Source organism: Giraffa tippelskirchi, chromosome 11 (assembly GCF_054371585.1).
Source record: "Giraffa tippelskirchi isolate mGirTip1 chromosome 11, T2T-mGirTip1v1.2.pri, whole genome shotgun sequence".
Taxonomy (NCBI): domain Eukaryota; kingdom Metazoa; phylum Chordata; class Mammalia; order Artiodactyla; family Giraffidae; genus Giraffa; species Giraffa tippelskirchi.
This window is the reverse complement of record NC_137285.1, coordinates 14887771-14910225: the sequence shown is the minus strand read 5'-3', so window position 1 is coordinate 14910225 and position 22455 is coordinate 14887771. Positions and strand designations below refer to the sequence as shown.

General features: G+C 48.7%; 1 protein-coding gene and 2 long non-coding RNA genes across 5 annotated transcripts in view; 1 reads left to right on the top strand and 2 right to left on the bottom strand.

Annotated features, from left to right (window-relative positions):
- The window catches only part of KSR2 (kinase suppressor of ras 2), a 476682-nt gene that overhangs the window by 353799 nt on the left and 100428 nt on the right, over positions 1 to 22455 (top strand). For 2 of the 3 annotated variants that reach the window (XM_081539723.1, XM_081539724.1), the window contains exons 8-9: positions 14490 to 14557; positions 17668 to 17786. In XM_081539723.1, coding sequence (XP_081395849.1) covers positions 14490 to 14557; positions 17668 to 17786 — 187 coding nt within the window. Of the gene's footprint in view, positions 1 to 14489; positions 14558 to 17659; positions 17787 to 22455 lie in introns of all 3 variants that reach the window. The other variant, XM_081539722.1, reaches the window with a different exon arrangement.
- Positions 19136 to 20008, bottom strand: LOC145525865 (uncharacterized). The gene is made up of 2 exons (XR_014068467.1): positions 19528 to 20008; positions 19136 to 19284 (listed from the first exon to the last, which is right to left on the bottom strand). It is a non-coding gene; the product is annotated as an uncharacterized LOC145525865 (long non-coding RNA).
- On the bottom strand, positions 20085 to 21657 carry LOC145525864 (uncharacterized). Its single transcript, XR_014068466.1, has 2 exons — positions 21156 to 21657; positions 20085 to 20360 (listed from the first exon to the last, which is right to left on the bottom strand). It is a non-coding gene; the product is annotated as an uncharacterized LOC145525864 (long non-coding RNA).

Here is a 22455-nt window from a genome sequence, read left to right as displayed (position 1 = left end):
GAACAAATCAACACCAAAGGACATAGCCCAGTGTCAGGCTTAGGGTTCTTCTGACAAAGGTCACAAATGCCTTTCTGTTTGGTCTTCCTCTTCCCTCCTGTAAATTTGTACTAAATACCCGTTCTGGTCTGTAAAATATTAACGTTCAACTGTATCAAGGGTTGCAAATGAGTATGCATCTGATCGCTTTATAGGAGCCACTAAGTTAAAAAGTAGGACTCTTTCTTTCTCCTCCAGCCTCCCTCTTCCTTGTCCAGCCCAGGTTGGGAACTGATTCAAGTTGCATCAGGCCTCCCCACATCCCTGCCCCATGAAGGAGTTCTTACTCTCCCTGCAGCCTGGATGTCTCAGTGATAAGGCAAGACTGAGCCGCCTTCCCTCCTGGAGTTGTGGGGAGGATTAATTAGTTCCAGCCTCTAAGGAACCTTAAACTCCATGGCACTCGGGGACAGGTTGGGGGCAGTAGCTAGCAGGTGTTACTGTCTGGAGGCCCACGTCCCCACCTTGGTCTCAGATGAGTCCCCAGGATGGTGGCCTCTGCTCTTTCTGACCCTGAGATGCACCAAGCCATGCCTTCGGGTCCAGGTGGAACTTCTGCTTTCCCCGGTACACCAGATGCTTTGGGGTCCATCTCATCTATGTGTAGTCACACCACTTTCTGAGGGGAAGACAGCAGCTTTCACATCCTCACACCTGCCGAGCGGAGGCTTTGAAGTCAGGTAATTAGGTGACAGGGACGCAGCCAGGAATCCGTGAGGCTGAACGCTTCCTGAGCCGTTTTAATTTTCAGCGCTAGAGGCAGAAGTCTGAGGTAGCCTTCACTCATGCTCTCTCTGTTCTAGAAGTAATGAGCAGAGGCTCAGACCCTGCAGAAGGGTGGGGGAGGGATGGGGACCTGAGAGAGAGAGGTGGGTGCCTGCCAGAAGCAGAGGCTCTAAAGCAGGCAGAACTGAGCTGGAGTCCCACTTGCACCGCCAAACTCCTTGTGTGACCTTAGGAAGGGACTCTCATCGCCAGCTCAGTTTCCTCACCTGCAAAGTGGGTGTGATGTTAGTGCCTCTCCCCCACCCCCACCACAGGGCTGTTGGAAGGAGTCTGTGAAAGGTCCTCGCCCCAGATGACAAACGTTTTATCAAACATTCATCCGCACTCTTACCTTTTACAGAAATGCCTCCTGGAATTGTAAGAGGCAGGATTCAAACCAAGCCCTGGTTGGAAGGAACACTTGATCTAACCAGTTTGCTCAGCCCTTAGGACTTCCCTGGTGGCTCAGACAGTAAAGCGTCTGCCTACAATGCGGGAACCCTGGTTCAATCCCTGGATCGGGAAGATCTCCTGGAGAAGGAAATGGCAACCCACTCCAGTATTCTTGCCTGGAGAATCCCCGTGGACAGAGGAGCCTGGTAGGCTACAGTCCATGGGGTCGCAAAGAGTTGGACACGACTGAGCGACTTCACTTTCACTTTCTTTCACTTTAGAACAACCACCCAAAAGGTGAAAGCAGGCTCTGTAGCAGCCACAGACCTTCAGGAGCCTCAGGAACTCTGATGCTGTACTCGCATGACGTCAGCAGAGTTTAGTGCTCTCTCTGGTATGTGATTGTTGTTGCTGTTTAGTCGCTGAGTCATGTCTGACTCTTCCTCGACACCACGGACTGTAGCCCACCAGGCTCCCCTGTCCATGGGATTTTCCAGGCAAGAGTACTGGAGCAGGTTGCCATTAGGAGCTTGCATTACTGATATCATCTGCTGAAGTTTGATTTTACTCTTCCATCAGTGAAATTCTGCAGTTTTTTGCATTAAGTAATAGTGGGGAGGATGGATGGCTGTTTATATGTGATTTCAAAGACTGGTAAAATTTTAGTTGGAAAGATTTGGATGAAGGACAGAAAAGCGAAACAGAGCCCATTGTCAAAGAGGTTAGGGGAAGACACAACTATAGAGAAATGAACTTCGGTGAAGCTGAAGTGCGGGCATACAAGCAGTAACCAGTGAATCCCAGAGGGCAATGCCGAGAATGGGGAGGGAGCTGGTTAGAAAAATGGGCAGAACTATTTGCTCATAATTTACTCTACCAATGTTTATTGAGCATGTGCTATGTGCCGGGAACTGTTCTAGTGTTAGTTGCTCAGTTGTGTCTGCCTCTTTGCAACTGCATGGACTGTAGCTTGCCAGACTTCTCTGTTCATGCAATTCACCAGGCAAGAATACTGGAGTGGGTTGCCATTTCCTTCTTTAGAGGATCTTCCCCACCCAGGGATCAAACCTGTGTTTTCTGCATTGCAGGCAGATTCGTAGCCATCTGAGCTGATTAAAAAAATGGGCAGAACTATTTGTTCATTTACTTGACTGATGTTTACTGAGCATGTACTATGTGCCAGAAACTGTTCTAGGAACAGGGGAAACAACAGTCAACGAAACAGACAGAATCTCTGCCCTCAGGAAGTTTACATGCTAGTGGGGATGGAGATGGGGAGGCCAGACAGTAAACAAAGTAGTGAAATAGGTCATCTGTTCAGATGATGCTGAAGTGCTAAGGAGAAGAACAAAGCAGAGAAGGGAGGCAGGAAGGGCCAGGGAAGGGGCTGCAGTTTTAATTGGAGTGCTCAGGGAAGGTCTTAAACCTGATTGGGAACCTTGGAGGAAAAAGTGGTGTCTGATGTGGGACATTTCCTGTTACCCTAAAGCATTTACAGAGGCTTGGGTTTAAATCTGTCCTGAAGGTAGTGATTCTCTCCCCCCCCCCCACCCCATCCCTGCCTTTTTAAAGAAAGAAAACCCAGAACAGGGCTTACCTGGTGCCTCAGACAGTAAAGAATCCTGCGTACCATGCAGGAGACCCAGGTTCGATCCGTGGGTCAGGAAGATCCCTTGGAGAAGGGAATGGCTACCCACTCCAGTATTCTTGCCTGGAGAATTCCATGGACAGAGGAGCCTGGCGGGCTACAGTCCATGGGATGGCAAAGAGTTGGACACGACTAAGCAACTAAAAAATCTAGGACAATTCTGGTGGTGTTACTGCCAGAAACTCCCTGGCTTAGACATATGCTACTCTGAATGTGGTCCCTGGGCCTGTAACCTGTAGCAGCAGCAGCACCTGGAAGCTGACCAGAAACTCAGACTCTCAGGCCCCACCCCAGACCTGCTGCACCCGGATCTGCATTTTAAGATTGTCCTGGTGACTCTTGTGCACATTAATTTTGAGAAGCGCTGCTCTTGTGAGCTCCAAATCCCCTTGCAGAGCTGATTTTATTTCTGTAGATTATGGATATCAAACTGGAGTGTGTATCAGCATCCTCTGGAAAGTTGAATAGAACACAGCTTCCTGGACCTACCCCAGAGTCTCCAGTTCAGCAGGTCTGAGGTGGGTCCCCAGAATCTGTGTCTCTGACAAGTTCTCAGGTGATGCTGATGCTGCCAGCGCAAGTCCTGGGACCACAGTCTGAGAACCATTGCTCTATATATGAAACCACTGGTTTCACAAGATCAAACCTTATTTTAGCACATGAGTTTTTTTTTTTTTTTAACGTTGGTCCGTCTTTGCTGATTGTTTTTCAGTCTCTTCTGCTGTTACATCCCTTGGCCTCGCTCTGTAGACATGAATCTTGCTCGTCCTGGTCTCTCCAGTAAATTCATCCAGTAAATATTTGTGTGCTGAGTCAAAAAAGATATGCTATGATTAGGAACCCAGGCTGTAGGTCAGACACACACACACCTCTCTTTGAATCCTGACTCATCACTAACTGTGTAACCACTTCTAAGCTTCAATTTCTTTCTACATGCGTGCTAAGTCACTTCAATCATGTTCAACTCTTTGTGACCCTATGGAGTGTAGCCTCAGGCTCCTCTATCCATGGGATTTTCCAGGCAAGAATACTGGAGTGGGTTACCATGCCCTCCACCAGAGGATCTTCCCAACCCAGGGATTGAACCCAGGTCTCTTACATTTCCTGCACTGGAAGGTGTGTTCTTTACCACTAGCACCACCTGGGAAGCCCTCTTGCTATATAGAAAGAAAAAAAAATGACATCTACTTTACTGAATATTTTTTTTAGCTGACTAAATAAGGGAAAATGCTTAGCCTGGTACCTGGCCTATTATAAGAACTTAATAAATAAAAGTTAATACTGTTATTAAACTAATTTGGGAGTACCCCTCCACCCAGGAAGCCGGAGTACTTCTGAATGTCTAACCCCTTTCCCCCCTGCTTTGGTTCAGTGCCCATTTCCTCCGGAATTATCATCAGCTGTCTTGTGAGCATTCTGAAAAGAGAGATTAATGAACTAATAGGAAATTATGCTCAGAAAGCAATTTGCAGTTATCTAAAATGAGGCGTTTTCGCCTAATAGGTTCACGAGCACGGAATGGAGTTGAGTTCTAAGTGGTTGGCTGTCAGTACAGACCATGTATTGTCTGATAACCATGGATTCAGCTGACTGAAGTTTGCTTTTGCAGTAAGATTCTGATGGATTTCCCTGGCTCAGTCATGTCTTATCTGCACCCTTCCTCCTTCTCAGGGTCCTTCCAGAGAAGGACACTTCTGCGGGGCTGAGATCGGGTTCCTTGGAAACCTCTCCACATCTCTCTGGGTTTCTTGCAGGAAAACTGGCAGTGGTGATTTGAGTGGTTGTGTTCTAGGAAATAAGAGTTTGAACCAAGGTGACTCTGACCTGGACTCTGGGTGTAGGGCCTAGAAATCTGCATTTTTAGTCAACCTCCCAGATAATTCCTATTTGCACATAAGTATGAGTGTTCTGGGCTGAGGAAACAGCACGGACAAAGGCTTGGTTTGGGACTTAGTGTTAGTCGCTCCGTCGCGTCCGACTCTTTGAGACCCCATGGACTGTAGCCCACCAGACTCCTCTGTCCTTGGGATTCTCCAGGCAAGAATACTGAAGTGGGTTGCCATTTCCTTCTCCAGGGGATCTTCCCAACCCAGGAATCGAACCTGGGCTGAGCATATCTTGCAGGCAGAGTCTAGGGTAGAGAGGAGACTAGTTCTGCTTTGCAGCCGTGGTACCGGCCCTAGGACTCCAGATATTGCTTCCTGAAGCTCTAGGCCCGTGGAGGGGGGTCACCCCTCACCACCCAGCCAGCCGCTCTTCTGGGAAAGCAGTCTTGGGCTCTGGAGCTCCCACCACCCTGGACCAGCTCACCGGCCAGGACCAGGCCCGGTGCAGGGAGGAAAATGTGATGTCAGGATGGCCATGCCTCTGGGCGGTGGTGGAGAGTCCTGCTGTGCTCTGAGTCACCAGCTCTTGGGGCCTGAGACAGGAACCATACGGGTATCAGAACACCTTGCAGATGTATAAGACTCATTTTCCTCTAGGACCACGGTGTCCTCGCTCCTCTGCTTTGAAGATGTGGTGATTAATTTAGTGGCCGCTGAGCACATTCCCAGTGACCTCCTTTAAGGATGCCTGTGCTACCAGTGCAAACCTGAGACCTTCTCCGGGGGGCTTCCCTGGCTGATTGTAGCTTCTCCCCCGGGGACTCAGAGGCAGGCAGTCAAGGCGTACCTGGTGCAGGTGTGCAAAGGCCAGCTTCCTTGGCTGCAGGCAGACAGACTCAAGGGTACAGTGCACACCCCAGAGCCCCTGTGGGATCAGGCTGAGACTAGAGTCACCTGCAACCATGTCCTTGCTTAGCTTGTCCCTCATCCTACCTGCTAAGGAACATCCTGCAGAACTCCCTCCATAAATCACTTGCCAGATTGCCCGTCTCAGGATCTGTTTCTAGGGAGCCCGACTTAGGACACCAACAGCACGATCCAGACGCTGGAGCCAGAAAGAGCAGGTCCTGGCTCTGCTGCTTCCAAGCTGTGTGACTCTGGGAAAGTTTCTAAACCTCTCTGACATAAAGTGAGGCTACTGTGTTCATTTGATGTGATGAGACATGTGAGTGCCCCAGTCACGTTAATGATTTGATGAGTCTTTCATATCAGACTCTTTAAGATGCTCAGCAGTTATTTCATTACAGAAGTGGATTCTCTATTAATATGAAACAGGAAAAGAAACAGACTCACCAAGTCACCTCCGAGGGTTTAAGCAAGGTCCAAGTTCTGGAAAAGTCAGCCCATTTCCTACTTTTCTGTAGTCCTTGTTCTCCATTTTTGGGGGGGGGGGATTTTCTGAACCAGCCAGTTTCTTGGAAGACTAGTTAAAGGGTTCCTAACAAGGTTTCTCAACCTTGGCACTCTTGACATTTTGAGCCAGATAATTCTTTGTGGTACGGAGGCTGTCCCGTTTAGCATCATTACTTCCACACACACACACCCACTCCACCCTTCCCCTACTCCACCCTCAGCTATGACAATCAAAAATGTCTCCAGATATTGCCAAATGTCCCTTGGGGTGTGGAGGGGGCACAAAATTGCCCTTGGGGGAGAACCACTCTTTTATATCGTAAATCCCTCATCCCCAACCAGTGGGACTGTATATCCATTATTCAGCTTTTAAGTGCCAGCATTAGAGTGCCATTACTAAAATATTAAATAGAATGATCAAACTGCTCGGGTTGCCTGGGACTTCCCTGGGTCAAGCACTGAAAGTCCTGTGTCCCAGGTGACCCAGGGTGGCAGAGGCAGCTCTGTGCTGGTAGAAACACTTTACATGCTCCGATTAAGGTCACTGCCCGCTTCCGTAGGCGTGGAGCCATAATCACTTCCCTGGAAAGGTAGAAAGTGAAGTTTAGAAACAGCACACTATTTCCAGTTTATTCCAGTGTGTTTTAATGCATTTTCCATAGTTCCCCCTCCTCCTGCCTGCGGTAGCCTGGCTAGACATGATTGCACTTAATTCTTTTCACGTAAGCAGTGCCTTTGCCATTTTACAGGCACTTCTTTATCTGGTTTTGCTCTGTTATTGGATCTCTTCACTTGGATTTCACATGCTCTTCGGTGCCCTTCTTGCCCTCCTCTCCAGTGTCCTTCCCTCAAAGTCCAATGTTTTATCTGAAATTTTCCTGTGTTTGCAAAATGACTTCAGCCACAGGTGACAAGGAGATAAAAGCAGGAAGTAAGCCATGGTTGGTTTGAGCCACTGGGTGCTCTAATTTTCCCAGTTCTTGCAAAACTGGGGAAATGATGAGCTGGTGTTGCAGCTGCTGTGAAGTTCCTGGAAGCTTCAGGAATTTGTACAACAGGCAGGATATTGGCAGGATATAATTATGAGCATGTATTTCAGAGATCACCAGCTTGAAGCCTAAACTTATTTTTTCCATTAATAGAAACACTTCAGTTTTTGCAATAATCATCGTAAGAATTAATGGTCCCTTATATGCGTTTTTACCTATTATGTGTGCTAAGTCGCTTCAGTCATGTCCGACTCTGCAACTCTACAGACTGTAGCCTGCCAGGCTACTGTGTCCGTGGGATTCTCCAGGCAAGAATACTGGAGTGGGTTGCCATGCCCTTCTCCAGGGTATCTTCCTGACCCAGGTATTGAACCTGAGTCTCTTATGTGTCCTTTATTGGCAGGAAGGTTCTTTACCACTAGCACCACCTGGGAAGTCCCCACCTATTATAGTTCGGTCCAATCACAGTTGTATGTTAGGGTTGATTATAATTCTCCTGGAGGTTGAGGTGGGGATTGGATACAAGGATGATGGTGATGGTCATGGTATCATGTATCGAGGGCTTGCTGAGTGCCAGACATTCTGCTAAGTACTTTACATGCATGAACTCATTTAATTCTTACAAAAGCCAGGGAAGGTAGGGTCTATTATTATCCCCGTTTTTACGAAAACAGAGTCCTTCAGGAATAACTCGTTGGCCCAAAAGCCTCACTGTGGGTGAATCCACTCCTCAAACCCACTGATCCCTCTGATTCAAATCCCAGAGCCTTAACCACTTTATGTGGGCAAAGGACCAGCCACACAGCTGCTGGTCCCCACTCTGCCTCTCCTTGAACCAGACGAGCAGAAGATGAGAATCTGATCTCAACCTGACCCTGGACCAGAGCTATCAGTCTTTTCCTCCCCCGCCTGCTGCCTTCTCCCATCATCCCTTTTTGAATTGAAAGATGATGAAAGGGTCTCTGTGATGAACACCGCCCCCCCGCCCCGAGGTGCTGGGAACCCAGAAGACTCTGTGACTCTGTGGTCACGCTCTCCTCTCTTGGGGAAGTGGGGCGTGGGGTTGGGGGAGGTGTCTCCAACAGGTAATAAATGTACAGCTTCCTTACAGAGACCTCTTATGGAAAGACCGGTGCTAGGGTTTTCCTGATTATTGTCCATTATGTTGCTGGAGCATTCATTCTGATTTCTGTGTTAATACTCCCAATCTCCCTTGCTCATTTCGGCTGTTGCCTTTCTCTTTCTAACTCAGTTGAAGGCCAAAGAGCTGAACCCCACTGGGTGGTCAGCAGTGAGGGAAGGGGGGTGTGTTCTTTGAGGTCTTTCACTGAGACCATAAGGAGACATTTCTACAAGTACGGGCTCAAATGACAGACCCCAGGGGAATCAAAATTAGACAAAACTTTCAGTTGGGGTATTCATACAGACAAGCCCACTGCAAAGAGGGTACTGATTTGGTTTAGTGATTTTGCAAGAAGCCTTAAGAAGCACATAATACAGTGATGTTGGGGAGGCAAGCAGAGGCAGGAGAGTGAAGAGGGGTAAGCCGAGAGGGGCACTGGCTGCCCTGTAAGTGTAAGTATCTGCTTCCCCGGGTGGGGTGGGGCTGGGGGGAGGTCTTTCCAAAATGTTTATCCAGCCTTCACCTCCCTTTTTAAAACCCTCCTTGGTTCCCCTCAGTTCTCAGAATAAAATCCAGTTTCCTGAGCAGACCCTGTGCCATTCTTATTTACCTCTCCTTCCTCCCCTCTCACCACGTCCCTCCTTTTGCCCAGAGCTCCAGCTTCTCCATGCCACCAACCCTGAGGCAGCACCTGTGCCCACTCACTGATGCTTCTTTGCACCCTAGTGCTTCAGCCTAGATCTTTCTTGTGTACCTCTGCTAGCTCCCTGGGCTCAGCTCAGTTATCACTTCCTCCAGGAAGCCCTCCCTGACTCCCCTCAGTTCCAAAGCGCCATATCCTGCCCTTTCAGATCATCCCATGTAACATATGATGTTGTGTTTGTCCATTTACCACTCTGTCCCTCTAACCAGACTTTGTTCAAGGGAAGGGCTGTGTCTGCTTTGTTCACCATTCATACAAACAGAGTGAGCACAATGCCTGGCATAGTAAGTGCTCAGGAAATACTAGATGGTGGAATAGATCTCAAAAGGAGCCTCTGGAGGGAAGTGGTTCTTCTGAACCCAAGGCTCTGGGATCCTGGTTCCCATCCAAATGGGGTCATTTCTAGGAGGTGACTTGACTTTGAGACAATGGAATGAGTGAAATGGCATTCATGTTTGAAAGGACAAGAGATGGGTTTCCATACCCATCTAGAGAGTAAACCCCTTGCTAGATTATTCTAAGAAAGGTGGTTAAAGAAGAATTCTCCCCCATGTTATTATACACTCGCAGTGCCTCACACAGCACCTGGCACAGAGGGAGAAGATGATGTTGTTTTATGTGAGCATAAATGAATGGTTATCCTGAGTCTGCTGTTTACTATCTATGTGATTGGGCTGCTTCCTGAGCCTCAGTCTTTTTGACTTTGAAATGGGTGTAATAGTATCCATTGCTCACAGGATTGTTGTTCAGAATTGCCCAGGATTATGTAAGAGTGCCTGGCTCCAATTGGGTGTTTGCTTAATGTTTCTTCAACTGGATGTCAGGGACCAGGTATTTAAAAACATCCCATTTGCACTCTTGCAGAAGGCAATGGCACCCCACTCCAGTACTCTTGCCTGGAAAATCCCATGGACGGAGGAGCCTGGTAGGCTGCAGTCCATGGGGTCGCTAAGAGTCGGACATGACTGAGCGACTTCACTTTCACTTTTCACTTTCATGCATTGGAGAAGGAAATGGCAACCCACTCCCGTGTTCTTGCCTGGAGAATCCCAGGGACGGGGGAGCCTGGTGGGCTTCCATCTTTGGAGTCGCACAGAGTTGGACACGACTGAAGCGACTTACCAGCAGCAGCATTTGCACTCTATAAGGAAAGGCAGATTGCAGAGTGAGCTGGTGTGGGATGAGAGAAAGGATCAGGGATTTAGGCTGCCCGGAGCAAACTTTTAATAAATTGGTTTGACTCTGCTGGCAAACCACTTGAAATGAACATGTTTGTCTTCACCAGCAAGGGTCATGATGGCGCCTCGTCCAGGAAGGCCCCCTTTCTGATCCCAGCCCCATGCCAGGCTTGTGTCTGCTCTTAGGGGCTGCTGGGGGCCAGGACACATCCATTAAGGAAAGGGCAGAGCTGCTCGTAAAACTGTTTGTCTCATACAGTTCCTGGGCAGGATCCACAGAAGTCCAGTTTGCTTGTGGTCAGATCCCCATCTCCCACCCCCACGTTGGGGAGGAAGGAGGGCTGAAAGAAGGGAATGCAGAAGGGGGTGTGTTCGCACTTCACAAACTGCAAGGGATACAATTTATAAGAAATAGAAATCACTTCCTAAAAATTGATGGAGACTTGGGACTTCCCTGATGATCCAGTGGTTAAGACTTCACCTTCCAACGCAGGGGCCACAGGTTCATTCCCTGGTCAGAGAGTTAAGATCCCACATGCCTCACGGCCAGAAAACCGAAACATAAAACAGAAGCAATGTTATAACATGTTCAATAAAGACTTTAAGAAAAGTAGTCCACATCAAAAACAAATTCAGAAAATTTGATGAAGACTATTCATGTTCCCACACCAGGAGCAATCTGGGGGCTTTCCCTTCTGCTGGGTTGCCTTCCTGTTTCTTTCTCTTCTCCTCTGTCCCTCCATCTCTCCAGTGTCTGCTCAGCATGTATCAGGCACCAGCCACCAAACCAGGCACTGACAGCAGGGTAGGAAAGTTGCTGCAAGGAGGAGGAAGACCCAGATCCTGCCCCCAAGATAAATTCACATATTTAATTTTCAGACAGAGAGGATGTCTCATTCGGCCAGCAGCTCCTTTGGAGAATGAGATATCCCACGTAAGCAACTTTTCTTGATAACTGAAGCTTATCCTGCTAGCCTTTGAAGTTGAAAAAAATGAACTCTTTCCCATGAAAGTTTTAAATAAATCCTTTCCAAGTGTCCAGGCTGCCTGAGGCTCATGTGACATTCCCTGTGTGCCCTCAAGTGTGCCTTAGCCCTGCCTGCAGAGACATTAACCTATTTGCCATCCAGGTGGGCACCACTCGGACATTTTCTCGTTGGATCCTTATGGCAGTTCTGCCTACGAGGAACCTGGAACTTAACCAGGCAGGTGGATGCCTCCTTGGTCTGGAAAAGGTAGAACTGTGGCCCAGGCTCAGGTCAGCTGGATTCTGAAGCCCAGGCTTTTTACCTAGAAGCACATATGACCTTTACCTGGTGCCCGGAGTTGATCAGAGCTACCATCCTAACTCACAGGGCTCCTCAGGGCCACATTTGGTACAGAGGTTTGTCCAGAGCGTTCCACTGTGTTCTCCTCACATCTCCATTTTCCTCCTTGTGGAATGGAGCACATGGAGGACCCAATTCCTTAAGGACTGTGGGCTCAAGGGACACATGAGGGACAAGGAGCAGAAGACTTGGTTTTGATGTGAGAGCTTTGAGGCAGACCATGTCGGTGTTCCAAACCTCCTCTGATAATCATAGTGATTTCGTTGGGCTCCCCTTTTTCTACAGACCCTGAGACAAAGATCTGGGGGCAAGTAATTTCTTTGAGAGGTGAGCCCAGGCCACCCCAGTGGCGGGGGCGGGGGGCAGGTGTGGAGAAGTGAGAGAGGGACGGGAAGGGAAGGCAGCCTTTCCTGGGTCCTAGAAGAGCAGGTGACGGTCGTGGGCACCTGGGGTCCAGTCCCTCGACAATACACCCCTGAGTTGTCCCACAAATTGTTAGTTTATCCCACATATTGTTAGTTTGTGGAACACTGCACAAACTAACAATAAACACAACCCCCACGATAAAAACAAGAGTATCTGCAACTTCAAGTGCTCGTCCTAGGCACCTTACCTCTGTTGTATCATTCATCTCTACTGTCCTGTGAGACAGATGCTGTGATTGTCCCCACTCTACAGATGAGAAAACTGAGGCTCAGAGTGGGTCAGCGACTTGCCCAGCTTGTCACAGCCAGGAAGTGGTGGTGTCAGGCTTTGAACTCAGATTTGTTCAGTATGTTATCCTGACACCATTTCCTTTTACTTTTTAATCTGTTTATTTTTGGGGGGAGGGAGTATGGAGCAAGGAGGACCCTGCCTTCTGGAAGACTTAGGCATCCAGACATCTCTTATCTGGGAAGTAGAATGTGTCCCTCTTCTGTGTGGTCCTTGAGTTCTGGCGTGCATTTGCTGAAAACCCACACTCACTCCCAGCACTTCCCCAGTCAGAACCCTGAGAGGGTATGCCTTGGAAATCTGATTCAGAAATAGGTGGTCTACCAATAAATTGTGTGCTAGTGGCTCTTCTTTCTTAGGCAGTGAAAAGGAAAAAAATCTAATTTTGGTGGAATTGTGTGTGTTTCCTTCTGGAAAAATGATTCTTCATAAGTGAGACATGTCTGGCCTCAGTCCCTGTACCCCCTCCCCTCCAGGGTCTGGGTGATTCCAGTGCCAAGCTCATCCTACTGGCTGGATCAGCAAGTCCTGGATGTGTGGACTCTCGTTTTTGACATGAGAACCTCTGTGCAAGGTTTAACTGTCCAAGCATTGGAGAGCAATCTCTTGGGGTTTCTGCAGGAGCTGGGGCCATGCTCCCGGCCCTTACACTGCCCTCTGAAGCCTTGGCTGGAAGGATGCATGTTCCATCTCCCACCCTGCAGCCAGAGGTGAAGGAGGGCTGCTCCCTTCCTGCAGAAGACAGAGTGGAGGAGATGGCTGATGTCACTAGGGGTCTCACCTGCCTCGTCCTGATTTGGACATGGTCCAAAGGTAATGTTGAATTGCTTGCCCTCGCTCCATGGCGCTGCCCATGATGGAGAACGGGGTGCTTCACACCTGCCCATCAGTCTTCCAGCTGGGTAAGCTAAAGAAGACTCTTAGGTTGGGGGTGGCAGAAAGGAACAGTCTTTTTCTGGAAGTTTCCAGAAGTTGAGCTATTTCAATCAGGGAAGAGTACAGAAACCTCTTGGTCTGACTATCATTTGTCATCAGCAGTCTTCCCAGTTCAGGTGCATTCATCTGACCCAGTCACAGTTGTCTAAAGCCTCTGATTTCTTCCTGGTGTTTGTGGAATCAAATACAGACTCTCGTACTGGGGCTCCGCGCACCTCCCCTTCCTCAGATCTTCCTTTCACTCTGGTTCTCTTCATTTCAGCTTCATCAGCCTTTAACTTCTGACCCCTGAACCCACCAGGTTTGATTTTGCCCTCTAACCTTTGTGCCACTGGAGCCTTTCCCCTCCCACTCCTGTCACTTTCCATCTCGTTTCCCTGCATTATTTTTTCACCATCTTCCCACACTGGCAACGACCTGATATTTATGTGTTTATTAACTGTCCCCATAAACATAGGGGCTTCATCTGCGTAACTGTTTTGTGTGTCCCCAGGACCTATTTGTAGAATGAACTAAAGGCTAATTTCACACTCAGCAGGGCTTTCCATCAGAGCTTTGATGCAACACTAGTTATCTCCATGGGAGCTGGGACCTTCCCTATGGGTCTGAGTCTGGGGGCCTTAGAAAAGAAAAAGATAAAACCAGGTCATAGTACCCTTTGAAATCTGACAAAGGTATGGGGAAGAGCAAGGTGACATCTTGGATTTGTCTCAAAGGAAGACATTTTGCCTCTAAACTCTTACACATAATACCCGTAAAACTTAATACCTGTTACGAATCTCATCCTAATTGGAAGTCTTGGTTGACTGCCTCCTATAGAATGAGCCTTTAAGAAAAAAATGAGGCTGCCTCAGGCACCACTGACCCAGGGTTTCTGCTAGGACAAGTCAGTTAATCTCAGTTTTTCTATCTGTAAAATGGGAAGAATAATACCTATTTCATAAAAGTGCTTTAAAGATCTAATAACTTAGCATCTATAGAATGCTTGATACAATGGCTGGCAAATGAGTCTTCATGTAAGCAGGTGGTGACTGAATGATGATGACAAATATAGACTGGTAGATAACAATGTCTTTCAAAGCATGAAGTCCAAGTGGACATTGTTGGTTAAACAGTTGCTTCCTACTCTTGAACTACCCAGGGCTGACCTGTGAGTGTGGGATGGCAGAAAAACTCTCTCCAGAGTTAATTTTCTAGGTTCCAAGGGTATGCCTTTGCAGTAGCTGTCTTATCTTACCCCGTGTCTTGGTATCCATATTACCCAGAGCTTTCTGAACCATTGGTGTGTCTCATCCACCCATCCATCTACCCAGCCATATATCCACCCACCCATCTATTTATCCACCCATCTACCCATCCACTCACCCATCCATCCATCCACTTGTTCATCTTGACATCCATCCATCTATCCATCCTTTTGTTTTTCTCTCTCAGGTTAAAGTGCCACAACAAATGCACCAAAGAAGCCCCACCCTGTCATCTTCTGATCATCCACCGAGGAGGTAAGTATTTAACACTTCCTGCCCTGGGGTAGTAGTGGGGACTCCTGCAGGCCATGTGAGATAGCTGTCCATCCAGGTCAATTTTGGATAACCCCTTGATCCTTAACCTTTGCCTGACTCATTTCTTTCCCTCTGACCCCCTCCTCCTGACATCTGTCTCCTTAATCCACCCCCATGCCTATTCTCCCTATTCTTTGTCCTCACTCTGGTCTCCTTGATAGCTTAGCCCCCAGATTCATCTCCCCTCCCTAATTCTTTTCTCTCACTCTTGTCCTCTCTCCTAATTTTTTACTCTCCTCTCTTTCCCCCCAGTCCTATTCCTTTCCCTTCCCACTTAAAAAGAGTACTAGCTGAGTGTTTTTCCATTATGTGCTCTTCAGACTCAGTCAACTGGCCCTGTAGAAATAGGCACAGAGAGGGGTCTTGCTTGGACCTGTTGCTTTGAGTTGTTCGTGTTCCATCTCCTGGGGCCTTGGGAGTGCCTGGGCTAACCTGGCTAGGCAGGGAGGTAGCCAGACACTACCTCTGGGAAGCCACTACCAGCCTTCCACCAGGCAAAAGCAACACCGATTTAGTGGGAAGGAAAGACTAGAAGGAAAGGTTTTTCCCTGCCTGCCAAGAATACAATAGGAGGCCTTGTAGTCCAGCTTTCAAAATGTAGTTCTCCTGATTCTTGGGGTAGTGTTTCCATTATCAACACTGTACTTCATCTAGTGGGGGGCTCTCTAAGCCTGTGTTGTTCAATACAGTAGCTACCAGCCACATCTGACTATTTAAGTTTAGGTGAATTACAATGAAATAAAAATAAAAATTTAATTACTCAGTCACACCAGCCACATTTCAAGGGCTCCGTGGCCACATGCAGCTACCGTACTGGACAGTGCAGATATAGAACATGTTCATCACTGCAGATATTGGCCATCGCTGGTCTAGACCCTTACTCTTCCAGCTGTGGCCCGTGGACCAGCAGCAACACAGGAATCACCTGGGAGCTTGTTAGAGATGCACAACTTTTGGCCCCACTCCAGACCTAGCGAATCAAAATCTGCATTTTAAACAGCATCTGCACGTTATTCGTCTGCACTTTAAAGTTAAGATGCACTGCTCTGGAGTAGAAGTTGCAAACTCAGATGCCTGCCAGGGTCAAGCAGGTACCCTGAATGACAGATACTGGCCGGATGGGGCTGTGCAAAGCAGAGAGAGCGCCCAGGTGTCTCCTAGAGAGGATGGCCACTCTAGCAACGTGACTTGCATTGTACCACTTCTCATGTTTCTAAAAAAAACCCAAATGGCTTCATGTGCCATATACTTATTTCTAAACTTGCATGTATGCTAATTCGCTTCAGTCATGTCCAACGCTTTGTGACCCTATGGACTATAGCCCTCCAGGCTCCTCTCTCCATGGGACTCTCCAGGCAAGGATACTGGAGTGGGTTGCCATGCCCTCTTCCAGGGGATCTTCCCGACCCAGTGATTGAACCTGAGTCTCTTATGTCTCCTGCATTAGCAGACGGGTTCTTTACCATTAGTGCCACCTGGGAAGCCCATGTAAGCAGCTTACTAAAATTGTTAAAATTCTTACTGGCCCCCTTCCCGCCACCCGCCTTCTGTAGGTTGGGTGGAGGCTTAGCGCCAACTTTAACACAACTTGCTAGTCCTTGTCCTCCTCCGCCACCCCTCACAGCCCTCCTGGCCTTGGGTCAGCTTGGGTTCAGGGGAACCTGCCCTGTTCTCAAACGAACCGAAGGGAAACTTAAAGAAGGAGGCAGATGGCTGCCGAAAGTGCTGGCTTGTCTTCCAGAGCCAATGGGCCATTGGTTTTCGATCATCTTTGCACTGCTTTCCTCCACAAGGAGAGGAAATTGCAAGAGAAGGAAAAGTCTGCAGCTCTTTCCTCTTGCCCCTTCCCACCTCATATCCTTAATTAAGAACCATCTGTTCCTTGAACAACTGTATACACACCCCAAGCCTATTTTAAACCTGAACTCTCACTGCTCTGGAGCCCTTGTCTTGCATTAGATTCTTTGGGGGAGATCACCTCCTTCCGGACACCCCTCCTGCTGGACTCCCACGTGGAGACCGGAACCAGCCTGCTGGGAGGTGACCCGCTCTCAGACGCTGACATCTGAAGAAGGGCACCCTCCCGCCCACCCATCATCAGGGCCATGCCCTCTTTACTCAAAGAACAAACAGGAACTTTCCAGCACTCTGCCAGCTTCTTGCTCTACCCGCCCCTCTTTGGTAGGAAGTTGAAAATACAGTTGGTTTCCATGGTGATGGCAGCTCAGGCTTAAGAGAGAAATTAAATCCCTGGGTCAGTCCAAAGCTGTAACTTTCTCCCTAACAGCCCCACCCCCACAATAAAAAAAACAGCTAACCAGTAGCATAACCAGGCATCACATTTGCATGTTAGCTTCGCCCCTCCTGTGGCCCCTGTAAATAGTAAGTAACAGAGGGCTGACAGAGAGAGGGGCTCAGGTGGCATGGCTGGAGTCAGGACATGTTTGTTTAGCACCGCCTGCTGGTCCAGCTTCGGTGTGCCTTCAGGGATGGATGCAGAGGGGAGGCTGGGGGAGCCGAAACTTCCCTTCAGGGATCCACGATGACCTTGTCTAGGACAAACGTGCTTTGACATGCTAGAGGCCGCTCGGGCCTGAGAAATCCCACAAGTGACGCAGGACGATCCTAATATAGAAGCTTAGATGGGGGAGGGGCAGGTGGCCATAATGAGCTGTCCACTGATGATAGCGCCTGAGAAATCTGGAGCCTCCTGTCTTTCAAAGGAGGTTCAATTCTGAAATGAACACCAATGTGAAAACAATTATGATACTGGAGAAAAAAATTCCGATAGCTTCAGTTTCATTATTAGAAGTTTTAATTGTCAAAAGCCATATATTGACAATACAAACATCTTAGAAACCACAGAAACACAGGTAGTGGGGAGAGTGTCCTGCTATCATGACACACAACACAACAACTGTCATTTCTTGGCAATTCCCTTCCAGCCTTGGGGGTGGGCCTTTGAGGTGAGGTCTGCTCTCCTGGCATCGGTACGGAGAAGAAGTGGTACTTAAATTCCCAAATCACTGTCTTTACCCCTACGGATCCAGCAAGGTTAGTCCGGACAGAGTCCGTCCCGTGTGACATCAACAACCCTCTACGAAAGCCACCCCGGTATTCGGACCTGCACATCAGCCAGACGCTCCCCAAAACCAACAAAATCAACAAGGTGAGATGGGGTTCCGCTGGGCCCAGGCGTGCTGGGTCGGGGCGCTGCCATGTGAGGAGCAGGAGGGAGGAATGTTCTCGAACAGGACTCGGTGGATTGATCTGGGAGTCTTGCCCTTACTTCCCAGCGCCCCTAGGCTCTCTTGTCATTCTGTGTGGTTTGTGTCTAGGAAAGTTTGGGGGGCATCCAGCCATCAGTGCAGAGCGAGTGTACCAGAAGTCTGTCTGATTTAGAGAGAGGCCACCTGGCGATGAGAATGAATGAACGTGTTGATGAGGGCGCCGTAGGGATGGGAGGAGAGCCTGAGAGGGGGTCCTTAGTGGTCCAGGCTCCACCTTCTTTGCTCTGTGAGCTGTTTCATCATCTGCCCGGATGAGCTTTGCAGAAGGTTCTGCACTCCCTGACACATCTGTTGACACATCTGTTGAATCTAATCACCCCGGGACAAGAGTCTGTTTCTGAGCTCCTGCTGGAGACCAGGTAGATGAATCTGTGTGGAGGCCCTGAGCTCTGAGCCATAGCCGATCTGGTTGGCTTCTGACTGGTCCTCAGATAGTGGTCAGCAGCGGGCCTCTCTGTGTCTTTCTTTCTAACATGGCCTGGAAATTTCCACTGGGGATTTCCTTGTTCTTTGTTTAATCTGTGGGTTGGACGACACCAAAGGGATCCCAGGGACACTTAAAGCCTCACGGAAGAGGAAGAGGTAACACATGGCAGCAGGTGATTTCTCAAGCCCTCTGGTGCCTCCGTGCATTGTGTGGAAGGTGGATAAAGTGTGGGCCAGTCCAAGTGTGTGGACAGTCACCCACCCAGATGAGCATCTCTGGCCGCGTGACCTCTCCCTGGCAACCATACTCTCCTTTCTGTGCATAAGGCTGGGGAGGGCCTAGCCCCTTCCCCAGTCCATTCCCCACACAGCAGCCAGAGTGATTCTTAATGAATGTAATTTGAATCATGCCACCCTCTGCTGAAAAACCCTCCTGTGGCTTTCTGTCATGTGGAGGAAACAGTCAACCCCCTTCCTGCAGCCTGCAAGCCTCCATGCACAACTGGTCCCTCCCTCCTTCTCCAACCTCCCTGCCAAAGCCCATATGTTCTTTCTCTCTCGAGCTGTCACCTACCACACCGGGTCTCAGTCATTCACCATCTGTCTCCTGTGGCATCGTCTTAGGGCTTGATGATACACTTGGCCTCTGAAGTCAGGCAGACCTGGCAGCCAATCTTGGCTTCCTCCACTTGCTCTTAGAGTCTCTGGGCAAGTTACTTAATCTCTCTGAGCCTCAGATTTCCTGTGTGTAAAATGGGCATGTTCCGGTTATCCACAGCTGTGCAAACCAGCAACCTCAAACTTAATGGTGGACAACAACAGTTCTTTAATTACACTTGTGGAGGCTGTGGATCAGGTATCAGGAAAACGGTACAGGGGGATGGTTTGTTTCTGCTTCACAATGCCCAGGGACTCAACTGGGAAAGCTGACGCAGCTGAGGCTGGAATCATCTAGAATAGGGATTGGCAAACTATGGCTCACAGGCCATATCTAGCTCACAGCTTGTTTTTTGTGTGAATTAAGATGTGTTGGAATAAGCCACTTTCATATTTTCTATGGCTGTTTTCAAACTACAACAGCAGGATTAAGTAGTTACAGCAGAGATCACTGGCTTACAAAGCCTAAAATGTGTACTAATGAGCCATTTCAAGAAAAAATTTTCCAACCCCTGATCTAGAAGCTCCTTCACTCACATGTCTGGACTGGGATGAGTCAAAGCCTGAACTCAACAGAGGGTCTCGTTGGGAGCAACTACACACAATCCTGCCTTGTGGCTTGGGCTTCCTCACAATCTGGCTGCTTCAGGGTAGTCAGGCTCTTCTTACGTGGCACCTCAGGGCTTGCAGAGCAACTTTCTTATCAAACAAGGTGAAAGCTGCAGAGGCTTTTATAACCTAGCGATATAAAAATCCCATGCACTATCTTGGCTTGTCACTAGCCAAGGGTTGTCAGTGTCTGTTCAGCTGTACTGTACTGATAGGAGCAGTCACAAGCCTACTCAGATCTAAGGGGAGGAGGCATGGTCCCACTTGTCAGTGGGAAGAGTCCAAGGAATTTGTGGCCACATTTTTAAACTGTCTCCTGCTGAGCAAGAAGAGCACCAACCTCAGAGAATAGCTGTGAGGATGAAATGAAATAATCAGTGTCAGGCAAGGCACTTGGAGAGCTTCCTGGCGTGTGGATAAGTGTCCAGGAAATTCTAGCTATTTTTATCAGCTAAAATCTTGGGCTTCCAATCACAGTGTCAGGCTGGGTCCACTTTTCCTTTATTTTTTGGTAAAAGATGTAGGTCTCTAGGAGAGGGTCTCCCTCTTCTGGAGTTGGGGTGCTTAGGGGATTCCAGTGGTGAGGCTCCTGGAAAGTAACTGTAACCATCCTTTCCTTTATGACCTCTTGAGGGGTGAGTGGCTCAGAGCCATCGCGAGACCTTTCTCTCTGGCTTTGCAGACACGGTGAGCCTCTTGGTGTCAGGTGGGACAGAAACGTGGGTCAGATAGATCGGTGACTCTGACATTGTTCTGCTTGTCTGCCAGCAGGAGAATTTGATAAGAGAAATAAATTAACCTCTTTTTAGAAAGCGGCTTTGGCATGAAGGTGGACAGGAGCTATCAGAGGGCTGGGTTATTTTTTTCCCCCTACTTCTCTTCTCACTAGCCTCACACAGATTCTTTCTGTCAGGCAATGATGTGGTTAGTGCAATAGATTTCTGAGCCAATTTGGTCTGAAGATTTCCTTTTCGTTGCTCTGTCTCCTCTCTCGTCTAGCTCTGTCAATCCAGCTTCATAAAAGCCTAGCCTGTTCACCCAGCCTAATGGTTTGGATGTGCATTTTGGAATCAGAAGGTCTGGGCTTGAAACTCAGTTTCTTCATACACTCTGTGACTGAACCAAGACCCTTCTGCCTTTGTTACCTGCTGTGTAAAATAGGCGTTATAATAGTAGATGTTTTGGGGGTTGTGGAGAGGATTTGGTGCAGTGATACGTGTAAAGGGTTTAGTCCTGACACTGGATCCTCAGGGCATGGAAGAGCTCAGGGATGAACAAGAGAGGCAGTGGGGAGGAGAAAGAGGAAGAGGGAGGAGAAAGAACAGGAAGAAGAAGGAAATGGAAGAAAGAAGAAGGATGAGGAGGGTGGAGGAGACGGAGGAGGGTGAGGGGATGGAGGAGATGAAGGAAGCAGAGGAGATGGGGGAAGATGAAGAGATGGAGGAGAACGAGGAGATGGAGGAGAAGCCACAGCAGCAGGAGCATCTGCCGGCTCCCAAGGGGTCCAGTCTGTAAGGCGCGTGCTTCCACATCAAGGCATCAAAAGCCCCATCTACCTAGGTGTCCGAAGCTGAAGATCTGTCTGCAGGAAAGCTTTCTGGAGGGGCTGCCTCCTCACTGTCCTTTTCAGTTGGTTGCAAGGAACAGAGCCTCATCTCTGCTAGCTCAGCACAAGGAATTGTCTCTTGGAAGGGTTGGGCATGGGACGACAAGAGGAAGAGGAATCCTGGTTAAGGAGCTTGGGCTCTTGAAACTGGACATAGAGGACAGACTTGTGCTCAGGTCAGCAGCTTGGACCTCCAGCAAGACCATGGGTCACTGTTCTGGTCCTCCATCATGACAGTGGTTGGCTACTCTTTCTGGGTCCCCTCTGGTCTGTTACTGTTGACTGTTTTCCTCATCCTCTGCTCTCATCTTTTCTCTCCATCTTCACTTCTGCAGCCATAGAAGCACTCCTGCTCCTTGTTACCTCAGCTGATTTGTTTTTCTGGCCTGTCGTGGCTCTTCTGTCCCCTTCAACCTCACCTCCTCTCCACCTTAGCTCTGCTTTCTGCTATTATTCCTCTTGGCCCCACTCATCTGTTTATTCCAGGTATCATAGGTCATTAACCAGCTGCTGTGATGCACTGACCTTTGGTCCTGAGTTGGGAGTGGGCTTTGGATGTCACAAGACAAGTAAGGCTGTTTAGGAGACTCTGTTGGGTTGGAGGTGGAGAAGGGAATGGCAACCCACCCCAGTATTCTTGCCTGAAGAATTCCGTGGATAGAGGAGCCTGGCAGGCTACAGTCCATGGGGTCTGAAAGAGTCAGACATGACTGAGCAACTAACACTACTACTACTACTACTACTTTTGGGTTGGAGGGTGGGGACAGTTTCCCTAGGAGACAGTTTCCATGGGAAAGAGAGTTATTATTACTGCCATGTCAAAGTCAGTGCACAGCTGGTTGAAGGGGAACCTGGGAAGCGAACATGCTTCATTTGATTCTGAGTCAGACGTGAGTTCTCATTACTTGGTTCAGCCTTCTGTTTCTGCTTCTGGGCTGGAGATGGGAACCTGGGCCACTAACTCTCTGTGTGACTCCAGCACATTGCCCCCATGTCTGAGTCTCAGCGTCCGCATCTACAGCATGAAGTGGGGGACTGGATGGTCTCTGAAGAATGTTTCCACATTTTAGCTGCACTCAGAAAGAGGAATTATGCCATTAGCCCTTCCCTGCATGATCTGAGAGAGTCTGAGTTTCCCTCTGATAGAAGACAACCTCCCATTGGGACACAGATCTGGGTCTGGCCCAAGGAAGGAATTTCCCCTCCCATTTAGCTATTCTGCTGCGGAATGTGGGTACTCTGTGCACATT